The sequence below is a fragment of the Rissa tridactyla genome, chromosome 1, assembly GCF_028500815.1.
Source record: "Rissa tridactyla isolate bRisTri1 chromosome 1, bRisTri1.patW.cur.20221130, whole genome shotgun sequence".
In the NCBI taxonomy this organism is placed as follows: domain Eukaryota; kingdom Metazoa; phylum Chordata; class Aves; order Charadriiformes; family Laridae; genus Rissa; species Rissa tridactyla.
Window position 1 is genome coordinate 82,327,975 of NC_071466.1, and position 12,638 is coordinate 82,340,612.

The 12,638-nt window shown below is 37.3% G+C and overlaps 1 protein-coding gene across 5 annotated transcripts in view; it reads left to right on the forward strand.

Annotated features, from left to right (window-relative positions):
- TBL1X (transducin beta like 1 X-linked) overlaps positions 1-12,638 on the forward strand; it is a 201,529-nt gene that overhangs the window by 144,925 nt on the left and 43,966 nt on the right. For all 5 annotated transcript variants that reach the window (XM_054211006.1, XM_054211034.1, XM_054211024.1 and 2 more), the window contains one exon: positions 678-785. In XM_054211006.1, the coding sequence (XP_054066981.1) occupies positions 728-785 (58 nt within the window). In that variant the 5' untranslated portion in view covers positions 678-727. The remainder of the gene's footprint in view (positions 1-677; positions 786-12,638) is intronic.

Sequence of the window (12,638 nt, forward strand, 5' to 3'; positions counted from 1 at the left end):
ATTCATCCACAGAGACATTATAACATTGTAACTTTATATAATGCCAAGATATTTGTATTCCTTGTTGGCACAAGGTATATGGTGTTCTCTCTTTTTTTTTTTTCCCTCTCTCTCCCTCCCCCCCAGTAATAAAATTTGTAATCTCATCTTAAATTTTGACTTGTTTCTATTTTATGGGAAATTTATTTAAGTTCTCTGAGTAACATGTTTTGTATGAAAAGAATCTGTCTTTTCAGTGTATGAACTACTGGACAGAAAACAAGATTACAAATTTGGGGCTGCAAAAAGGTTATGATTTGGTGTGTTATACGTGACCATAATTGACAGAAGTTCTGAAAAGAAAATGCTCACACAGTAAAAAGGAGTGTCTGAAGGACCTGTAGTAAAGCCACAGAAGTAAAAGAGTTGACATTTGCAAAGGCTTCCAAGTTTTTAAAATGCTCCCTCTGACTCTCTCATATATGTTAAATACCACATTTGAATTATAATAAAAGGTACAGTACCGCTTGAATACTTGGTTTACAACATGTAATGAGTGCCTAACATTGGGATGTAACAGCTCTAATAACTATATGAGACCTTTAAACATCTTAACAATTCCCACCTCTATTTTGATAATAAATTTCATACTAAATCAAGATAAAACAAAACCTGTTCTTTTCTTTCCCTTTGAACAGAGCGTGGATCACACTTCTCGTAAACCTCATTATATTGAGGTTGGGCTAAGATGAGCATAACCAGTGACGAAGTGAATTTCTTGGTGTATCGCTATCTCCAGGAATCGGGTAAGTTTCCTGTCTTTCCTCACAACTTCAGCTTACAGATGCAATGGGAAAATTGGCTTTTTGCATGGTGTTGCTTTAGGAATGTTGCACTGAGTATTTCAGTCTGATGAACTCAGACCAATATTTCTTGCACAAACCTGTGTTTCTTTGAAATCTTGGTCTTGAGCATAATAAAAGTGCAAACATATGCAGGTACAAATTAAACATTGCAGTTAAGCAAAACAAGGAAATAAATAACATTATGTTAACAAATGATTTTGTAGAGTTATATCATCTCAGCCAAAGTCGTTTTTGGCAGCACAGGCACAAAGCACATGGGTTTCGTATCTTTTTTCTTAGCTACTTGAAATAGTTCTGTCAGACACTTATTAAGTAAAGAGGGATTATCTAAATAGTTTTTATATTGGCTGTAAATGGAAATTTGCATGCAAGCCTCTGATGTTTTAGAATTTCATTAGGGTAATTACGTATATAAACTGAGCTGCACAAGCCTCAGTGTGGTTCTGCCTTAGTATTACTTCCACCTCTATGTTTTCATATCGGAAAATAATGTCTTTACAGGACTTTTCCTTTTAGAAGGAAAGCTTCATCTTTCCTTAAAAAGAAAAAAAATTGAAATTGAAACCTAAATTTAGGGTCTGTTTAGGGTCTGTTTTATTTTTGTAGTCTTGATTCCACTCTTTGATTTTAAGTAGTAGAAGTTCTCTTCACTAATGGAAAATGTTCTGTTAGTGCAGAAATGATGGGGAAGGTGAGAAACATTGACAAAGGATTTATATCCAGGATCCCAGTTTACTTGGTACTGGCCCTATGTTCTGAGTTGGTAAAAGTAGAATTGACTAAAAATATTTGTTGTTTCCTATGCTGAAACAACAACAACAACAATTCTGTGAAAAATACATGTTTTCCTGTCAGAAGTCTTGAGAGCAATTTTAGAATAAGCGCTCCAGACTTGAGAGATGTCTTGGACAGGGAACCAAAATCCCAGCAGGTAGAAGATAGTGGGTTAGCCTGCTTCTGTTGGTTATTATGATTAGCATTCATTAGATATGTTATTTTGATTTGTTTCTTCTATTTCCAAGACTATTTCAATCCCAAGAACCCAAACCTATGCAAGGAATCTCCACTGAAATTGAGAAGATTTATAATACTTTTTCAGGGTTTGGTCTTTTGAAGCAGCATTTTGAGAGTCCAGCTGTGGCCTATGTTAGTAGCTGTTTTCTCAGAATGTATTCTTCTCTCTAATAACGGGGCTTATAAAAAAACAGTCTAGTTCTGGCATGCAATTATGTAAAAGAAAGATAGGAACTAACAAAACTAAAATTACGTCCAGACAAAGTTTATTTTTAAAAATAAGCTATTGGGTACTACACTGGAAAGGGCTTTTGAACATTAGAGCCGTGCACAGATGGAGATAATTGAAGCTGAAAGATCCTGAATTTGTTTTACATTGATATATTTGTATTGTAGGAGATCCTACATAACAGCGTATTAATACAGTAACTTTTCCTGATGTGGAAAAATAGAGCCAGCCTTTTTTATTCCTCCTGATAGATCTGTAGGTGGGTTAGTGTTGTGTAATGATTCAGAAGAAGGCTTTACAAAGTCAATCAAGAATGGTGGTGCCAGCCAAATGTCAGGAAAAAGTTCTTCTAGGTAACTCCTCTCCCACAAGCAAGCAATCACTTTTTCCGTTTTAAGGAGAACTTCACATACAAATTTTCATATTAATTGCAAGTTGTACTGCTCTTCTCTTCTTATGTAAAGGGCCAAATGTTTTTCTTACTTAATCCACACATACTAAAGGCATTCACAAAAACATTGTATTTCCACTGGTTCTGTGGGATTTTTCCCATATAAGAGAGTAGGAGTTGAGGTTAAATATTTGAAGAAGAAATATTCAAATATGCTTCAAACTGAGCATATTGAAATCTAGATGCTAGGTATTGACTTAGTAGCTATACCCGACAGTTTGCTAGTAATAGCATTCAGCAAATAAGAGCTATAAGCAATGATGTATCCACTGATCTATTTTAAAAGCTTCTTATATTCAGTTTGAATCTTCTTTCATACTGTCATTGTTTTTTCCAAAGAAATTTTTGTATCTGTATTGACAGATAAAGTAGGGTATTAAGACAGAAATTGTTATACAGCATCTTGCCTTTCCACCTGCTAGTATAAATGTCATAAGATGTGATGGCAGATGAACGATGTTTAATCAATAGCTTCAGAAATAATACATGCCAAATTTAGAGGGCTAGTGTTTAAATACAGTTTGAGGTCAAACCCCTACAGTTTAAGGAGTTTGCCGAAAACAAGGTTATTACATTGATTGTTTATTAACATTAGCTGGACACAAAGCTTCTAAAAATTAGATCAAACACAGCCATCAAGGATACTTACATGACTGTACAAAAGTTCAGACTTTTTTTCAGGTATCTGTCATTTAATCTTACCCTGTAAAACTTGCAGGCTTTCCCCTAAAATCTAGGCAAATGGTGGGAGAAAGAGAGAAACGACAAAAGGAAATACATATGGTAGAACAACTATGTAAAAAGCAAACTGTCCGTATAATATTTCAAGTATTTTGCACCTGCAAGGCACAGAAGCACTTGAGATTATTGGAAACATTATAGCAAAGATACTGATGGATGCTTTACACTTCATTATGAAAACGCTGGCAGGTCATTCTAGTAGAAGTTCAGCTTTTCTAAAATTGAAGTTAGAAGTGAAATCCAATAATTATATTTCCTCCTTAATTCTATGTCAGACTAGAAAACTTGCATAGGACAGATGAACTGTCTAAACCATTATTGTTGCTTTTTAACAAATCTTGGCATACCAAGGGGAGTTCCAGTGAACTGGAAAAAGCAAATGTTGTGCCAGAATTTTTAAAGGTTAAACAAGATGATCCAGGTAACTATAGGTCAAGCAAAGTCATTGGAAGTTTGAAATTAGATACCTCCAACAAAAAACGAAGAGATGACAGCATGCCTGATGCCAGCCAGCAAGTTTTTATGGATAATAGATCTTGTCAAACAAACTTGGTACTGCTTTTTCCAAGATCACAAATGAAGTTGACAAAGGTAACTGTGCTGACAATAATACACTTAGACTACTTTGTGACATTTACTTAGCCTTGTTGACGCTGCGGTTAAAAACAAAACAAAAGAACAGTGTGTAAAATCAGGCTAATCGAGGGCTACTAAATGGATTAAAAATGGGATAATGGAAACATCTTGAAAAGTGATTTGAGTTGGGGAATATTCATCTCACAGGTTGCTTCTAGTGGGAACTCACAGGAATCTGTTCTTGGCATGATACTGCTCAATAGCTTTATCAGTTACCTGGAAGGAAATAAAAAATTATTCTTGAGTACATTTGCAGATGGAATGAAATGGTAAGTTGCGGCACTCACTGAGTTACACTGACTGATCACGTGATTTAGCAGAAAAAAATACAACCAGCGAGACTGCTTTGAGTTGCCTGCTAGTGGAGAAGCAAGCTGGAGAAGATGCCTGGTCCAGGGGCAGTACACTTAAATCCCCCCAGCACAAGACAGAACTTGGAGAAGTTAATTGCTTAGCTGTGTTATAATAAGTAAGTAAATAATTGCGTCTTCACATAGGCGATTGTCTCAGGGCTTATCTATGCCCAGAAAAACAAAGAAAACAAAGCAGTCAGGCGTAATTTCCATTTAGCCTCCATGGGTTGATGACGTAGGAATTCCACCACTAAGGTGGCTAGGTGGTGTCACTTCCACTGTAGGACCATGAATGTCCCCCATCTTGAGGAATAAAGTAATGTGTTTAATTTCAGTTTAATATTGTTAACTTCCTATCCAAAAGTGAAGTCCTGCAATGTTCAGTTTGCACCTTTTTGAATATGAGCTTTTTGGTGCACAGTTTAAAGCGGCCCAGTTCGTAAAAGTGCTGAGGACTTCCAAGCATTGTTTATCTCAAACTTCTAAAAGTCAGGTTATATTTATTTGTAGGTGTCTCCGTTTAAAGACTACCTTTAAGTTAAAATGCTGGCCTCAATTACTAAAATCAGGCTTAGGCTATGTCTAAGCTATGAGTCTAGTACTGGTGTGGAGATAAAAGCATACCAAATACTCCTGTGGTGGACGTAATTGTACTAAAAAAGCAGATGCATTGATGTAAGTGAGACGAGCTATACCAAAGAAGTCACGGTTCTGGCATCCAAATTAGATTTGTTCAGGTTTGCACCTCTTCAAACTCCTGAGAAGCATACTTTTGCTAGCAGCAGTCTTCACTGCTGACACAGTCCTTCTATTGGTTTTCTTCAGAGTGAAGAACTGTTTCTACAAAACCACACAGAATTCAGTATATTGAGTTTTCCCGTTCTGCTTTGTCTCCCTAAAAGAGAAACAAATAATTATTTGTCTTTTGTAATGATGATGGTCAGAGCAGTACAATGCAATGGGAGTAATAAGGATTCCAAGGAAAATTTGAAAAGGGGTGAGGGGAGTATGGCAAAACCAAGGGAAATCAAGTGTCTCACATACCTGTTAATCTAAAATGTGCTGGCATCTGTTCTGAGTGACAAATCCTATCATAGGTCCAAATACTACACTAAATTACCTTCCCTACACAGCCCAACATGTCAATTCAGTTATTAAAGCTTTTTCAGATTTGGTATTTTTGATGCATTGATCGACTTAATTGTGTTCCTTTTCTAGCACTTACACGCACGTTGCAATATAGAATCCTTATTTGAAAATCAGCTCCCCAGCTGTCTGCGGCTTATACTGCACTCTAGTAGGGCATTTATTGTAGTGGATGTCTGGCAATGACTTGTTAGAGTTAAGGTTGTGTAACAGTTTCCATTTTCGCTCATACTTTTACTGTTCAGTTTGAATTTTTCCATGTTTTATGACATACACTTGATAAACTATTCCTCAGTGTACAATCTGTACCATGTCCAAGACAATAAAAACACTAACTGAATGCTTTTGCTAAAAAGATGTCAATGAAATGTTTAGCTGGGACTTGGAACAATTTACCAATTTACCTTCATACTCTAGAATTGTGATTTGTTTTCTTCCCAACCATACAAATTAAGGCAGCTAATAACGTAGTTGTTTTGCATTTGCAGATTCGGGATAAGAGCAGTGCATTGGTCTGTTTGGTTTATAGTTGACAAATTTTCCTTTTTTTTCCTAAAAGATAAGATTTTCTCACAGGTTTTAAGCATAGGCTCAAGGGCACATATAGCATGAGGCGTTTCTGTGAATCATAGCACAAAATCCTTTGTAGAGTTAGGCATGTGCAAACATGGGCCTTTCCTGTTAACTGCATCCAGGGCATCTTACTCTCATTCTGCCGTTGGAAATTGTGAGAGAATGCAAAGTATGGATATTCTGAAGCTTCTAGGATTTCATCATTTTGATGTTGTCCAACTAGGTACTAATAGTTGGAGTAGTACTAGTTTACAATTTTTTCAATGCTATTTGCAATTTTTTTGAAAAGGAAGCAACAAATTTTGAAGGAAAATATCTTCTTTATGACTCGTTCTCTTTTTTGACTAAGAAATTTTATGCAAAATGTAAATATTGCAATTTGCTTGGGTAAATTCTCAGGCAGTGGAGAATGACTGAAGATCAATATTCTGTTCTTTTGAATTTGTACCTTATGCAATAGTCGTTACTTACATAAGCCTATTTAATTTTTCTCTGAAGTCCATTTTTTTTCTGCATGTGAGGTACGTTTAGAGTATTTTGAACAACCGCGTATTGGCACAGAGTTCCTGAGTCACAGATGAGAAAAGCGCATGTTGAAAATAATTCAGATTAAGCATAGCATAAAATATTGGCATATATAGGTCAGCTAGATTTGCTTCAAAGCTAACTGCTTTCTTTGCGTAGGAAGGCTGCTGCTAGGTAGAAGGGGAATGTACAGTGCATGAGTTTTGCTTAAATTACTAAAATCTAAACCCTGAGGAATAATTCATTGGAAGAATGAAGCACTTGGTCAATAAAAGCACTTTTCCAGCATGACAGTAAAAACAACAGTGTGCACTGATAGTAGAGTCAGTGGATTAGGATTTTAGGAAAGTTCAGGCTGGATGATATCTCAGGAGATGACAGAACCCAAAGAATAGTTCAGATTGGCAGGGACCTTTGGAAATCATCTAGCCCAATGCCCCTGCTCACAGCAGAGTCAACTGCAGCAGGTTGCTCGGGGCTGTGTCCAGTTGGGTTTTGAATATCTCCAAGGATGGAGAGCCCACGACCTCCCTGGACAGCCTGTTCCAATACTTGGTCACCCTCACATTAAAGAAGTGTTTCATTTTTTTTCAATGGAATTAATGTATATTTCAGTTTGTGCCCATTCCCTCTGGTCCTGTCACTGGGCACCACTGAGAAGAGCCTGGCTCCATCCTCTTTGCACCCCCCTCAGGTGCTTACACACATGGATAAGGTCCCCCATGAGCCTTCTCCTTCTTCAAGCTGAGCAGTCCCAGCTCTCGCAGCCTCTCCATGTGTGACAGATGCTCCAGTCCAGTGATCATCTTCGTGGTGTTTTCACTGAACTCACTCCAGTATGTCCCTATCTCTCTTGTACTGGGAAGCCCAGAACTTCACACAGTACTCATGTTGTCTCACATGGTCTGAGTAGAGGGCAAGGATCCCCTCTATTGTTCTGCCGGCAAGGCTTTTTGTAGCACAGCTCAGGATGCTGTCGCCTTTCCTTGCTGCAAGGGCACATTGCTGGCTTACGTTACACTAGTCCAGCCTCCCGCTGAAAACTGAGGAGCCCCAAAGATCTTTTAAAGAACCTATACATAAAGGTGCTGTTGAACATGATAGTCACTGGAATGCTCTTGAAGCTGTGTACATAGCTGTGCTCTAATAGTAAGGATGGAGACCTTTTGTTAGCTGAGGGAAAAATACATCCTTGAAATGACATCCTGCCAGGCAAAGATAAAACACACATTTTAGTGTTGTTTCAGTAACAATCTATGGCTGCATTCTTTGTGTCTACAGACGTGTTATCACTGGCTCTTGGGCCGCATGTAGTCTGCCTGCGGTGTAGAGTGACTGTAGTTCATAGACAAAACTCAGCTGCACTGATATAAAGATGCTTTTGTACTTGCTTAGCAACTATTTGCACAGGTACTTTTGTGCTAGTGTAACTGGATGCTGAACAGGTATTTCTGAGTAAATAAAACAATACACTTTTTAAGGAAATATGTAAAAACTGGGTGTTTAAACTTGGCTTTAACATTTTTGTGCCTCAATATTCCTGTTTGAGAGTGAGGTTAATACTATGTACAGTACCTCACAGCATATGGTGAAAGGTTTTGGTCCTAAAATGTATTCAAATCCTCTGAGGAAAGACTATTACAGGTGTGCTGAGATGCTATTTAGCTTTTTTTTCCTAGTATTTCAAAGTACTATTTGTGATTTTATAGGTTAATATGTATAGGTGAATATATATATCTAAATGCAGTATGAACAAGATGCTAACTATAGTATTCAGGAACTGGTGTTAAGACTAAAGGCAGGGTTTCTTTCACCTTTTCAGCTGTAGAGTGGCGAGGCTTTGGAGCAAGACAAACTCCACTTTTAATTCTCATGGTTTAGCACAGATCTGATTTGTGAGCATACAGCCCTGTTTATATGATGTGTTATCCTCTTTAGGGGCAGCCTACTCAATTGAAATAAAATGGCTTAAGCTTATGATCCAAATCTCCGATATACTGGAAGTTGGATATAGAACCAACATTTGTGACCTTTCATGAGTTATTTGAGATAAATAAAAGCCACGGTGTTGTTTCAGGAGTGGAATATAGTGTGTTAGTGATTCCTGGATAAGAGTGCTTGAGAAATTTGTCAAAAATGGATTTGGTTTAAAGAAGAGTGTTTCCTAAAAGTCATCCCAGAATGAGCATTCCTATCTAATGAGAAACCATCTGTAACTATATCTATTGCATATAACGAAACATAATATATATATAACTCCCCCCAACATAATACGTATGTAGTAAAAATAGAGTGTACTATCGAAAGAGTTTATGAGAGGTTTTAATAAGCTACTGCTCTTTTTTTTTTTTTAATCTCTCCCTACTTTCTGTATTTCTTTTAAAGTAGGGAGGAAGTGGCTGAATAATTCCAGAAGCAGTGAAACTGACTCTTTATTTGAAATTATACTTCATAGTTGAAAGATGGATGACTGCTGAAAAGACAAATCCATTTGTCAAATAAGAACTGTATTATTGTCCACAGTTTCTCTCTCTGCTAGTAATCATTTAGTCTCTTTGCAAATACTATGTACATTTTAGGAAAATCAGGGTTAGTATTAGAAGACAACAAGCTTTATCGGGCTGCAGTTCCAAAACCATTTTTTTTAAACTTATCAAAGCTGTAGATCTTGGGAAGAATGAAGCTGATAGGTTAAAGGTAAATACTTTTCCCAGCTTCCTTTAAAGATAAGCAAATTGGTTTCTAAGCCGACAGCACCTCTGTATTGTGTGAAACAATGTGTGAGTCAAAACCACACTGTGCACTTTTTTTTTTTTTTTTTTTTTTTAGAGCAGTGAATACCTACTAGCAGTATTTGATGGTTGTCTTCCAAAAATCCAAATTCTACAATGGAGAGGAAAAAATATCTTTACAGCTACAGGAGCTGCTGGTTTTGTCATACTTTGTTCTGGTTATATTTGCAAAAGAATGTAATAAGCTGTATGAGGGACACTTTTAAATGTGTTTATATTCACAAACTTAGAGTTTTGTGACCAGATATCTTCTTTATATACATATGTATAAACAATAGTTTTGAATATTTTGTGGTGCAGTTCAAGAAGTCCTTTTGAAAACTTCTTTTTCTGTGTCTTTTACCCCTGTTGCATAACAACAGCAATATAAATGCCATGTAAGAAAAGCAATACTTGGTGCAGAATTTTCTAAGTTCCTGCGAAAGAAAAAAAAATAGATTGAGTATCTTGTTCTTTTGCCATTTACAAAACCCTCCTTACTTGGTATTTCCTTCTGGGTCTCTTCACAGTTTTCTGAACTTGGCTATTCTAATTTTTCTTTGGCCTGAAAGTTGCCGTACAGTGTTGGAACTCAGACTGAGCAAACACAGTGATTTTTAAGCTACACAAACATAAACAATTACACCTTTGCAAATGTATTCCATGGCACGGATTTTGGTTCTGATCACTTCATGTCCTGTTTTTTAAAGCTTGTGTAAATGCAGTATTATAGGGGTATTAAGAAAATAGGGCATTGAGTGGAAGGCAGATAGCTGTAGGTCAAGATGGCTTTGCTAGTAAAGCCAGTGAAGTGCTACACATTTGTCAATTTACTGCTTTTCCTTATGATTCTCCAGGCCAGTGAAAAAAGCTGTATCTTGCAGCTTTGCAAGTTTTGCTAATAACCTGCATGCTGGGGACTTTCTGCCTTGCACAGCTGTGGCAGTTACAAATCGCCCCTCTTCACACCTAACTGGCCTAGCTGTATTAGGACTCCATTTGTAGTCACCATCGGCAGACACCATCCTGGTGTTGAAGTTCCTGAATGCTCACAGAGTATCAGCTGTGGTGTCCTATTTGCCACCGCTTATAGGTGTGTATTAGAACTGATAGAAGAATATAGCTTACGGGAAAAAAACGCAAAGTATGTATGACTATGAAAGTCTCTCCTATAAATGTGATCCTTAAAACGAGCCGCATCTCTTTGGATGTTTAGTTCCACAGACAGGACTAAAAGAGAACAGCATCCCATTAATTTAGAAGAAAAAGATATTTTTTTTCTTGTGGCCTTTGTAAATTATTTCAAATCTTGCCCGTATTTGCATTAAATTGCTAGATCGGTGTTGACGTTTATTCGCAATTGTCAGTCTAATTTACACAGAGTGAGTGAAAAAGGGGATTATTTCAGACCTGGTTTTCAAAAGATTTTTTGTTAAGTTCCTCTTTCCATTGCTCGTGTTCTGTTTTCTGTCTGTATCATATTTCTCTTTTTGTTAATTTGCAGCCCTCAAAAAGGCTTAAACAGTGAGTGCCAAGTACTGCTCATCAAAAGATCATTTCCAAGTTGTATTAATCTTTTCCAACATATTTTCCTGCATGAAAAAGAAAAAAAGCCTGCCAAAAAATTCTTTGGCACATAATAAAATAATTTGGGGTAGCAGACATTTACTCTGAATTCTTGGCAGAGGGTGAACAGGTCAGATATCCAAGAAAAAGGGTGTAACGTTTAATATTAGTGAATAATCGCTTCTACAAAACTTCAGGTAACCAGGCACACTGTAATTTTGTCAACTGACACAAGCTACAGCTAGGGATTCTTTCTTTATATTTCTGAGGGACTGTGAAAGAGCTTGTAACACAGGACACATTTCCCAGGGTTCTGGAAATAATTTTAATCGTTCAGCAATCCTAATCTTGAAACAAATGTACAAGCCCTGTTGTTCAGCTGATTTTTCTAAAAATATATTTCAACTGCAGTTCTCTATTTTAAATTGCTAATGTGTGTCCTTGTTAAGCCCTTTATGTAATTGTGAAGGTAAGTCTTCAAAAATAAGCAGACACTGCCAAAACCAGAGAGGCACTCTAGGATGTATTACTGAGAAAGAAAAAGCTCAGCTAGAAGAAGAATCTCAGTCTGCTGTGAATAATAAACAAGATGTGGTGTAGGATTTTTGCCCACCTATTTTTTTAACTGTTTGTAGAATCTTATCAGTGTCTTGAGGCACTAGATTCTTCTTAACTGCAACTGAACGTATTTCGGAGAAACCGGTGTCCTCTTTGTGAAACCTCTGCATACGTACGCTAGGGTTTTATGTCCATATTTTTGTGGATGCATAATTACATTTAGACAGAAATGTAAGGAGAAGCAAGGATAGGGATCCATGTTACATTTTCAATTCTCACTCGGTGCATCATATACAAGGGGAAATACTAGACTGTAAAATGGCAGCTGCGGTCAAGTACAGTGAAGAACATCATTGTATTCTCTTGGGCAATGGGCAAGAAATTATGTCATTTACCTCAGGAACTAGATTAGCATGTTAGGCCCAGGATTAAGAAGATACAGGTGGTCTAAGTTACAGTGTTTACTTCTGGTTTTGCAGACAGAAATTGCATTCAAATTAGTGATATATGTCCCTTGCTTCTCTACGCTGGTTAATCTAGACCTTCAGAAATCTTAACTTAGTGTTAAATGTGCTGTTTGTACATCATTAGTATTTGGAGGAAATGATTTTGTTAATGGTCATAATTCACTGTTCTTTACTGGAATTTCTTTAAACTGCAGTGATGGGGCTCTAATTTATTTCAGATCACCACATTGCACCATTCTTCCCTTCTTGCTTTCCTGCTTAGATGGCACTCCCAAGACCGAGACGTCAAACTTGGGAGGATGTTTTTCCACTGGTTGCATCTGGTTTCTTTGGCAAGCAGCTGTGTGGGCAGCTTTGGAGTTACTTGCGTTTGGTAACTTGGTAAAGTTGCCGATGGGACTGTGTGGGGACATCTTTTCCTCCTGCGCGTGAGTTTCTTTGACTCATTACATCGTGGAATGTTCCTACTTGATGTGTCTAAATCTCTCAGGATTTTTGCCCATATACTCATTTATGGTCATAAAGATGGCTTTCCTTTACCCCCTCACAACCGTCTTTTTTTCCCTGCAGCCTGTACAGCTGTAGTCAGCTCTTGCGTGCCTTCCATTCTTGCGCGAATTTTACATCGGTCAAAGTCTCAGCAGTAGTGCCAGGTACAAGACTACCTTAAGAAAACAGGCACTCATGCAGCCAGAAAACTTGAGATTGCCAGTGGATCCCATTAGAGCAGTTGCAGGTTGGTTCTACTGAGCCAGAAGTTTTA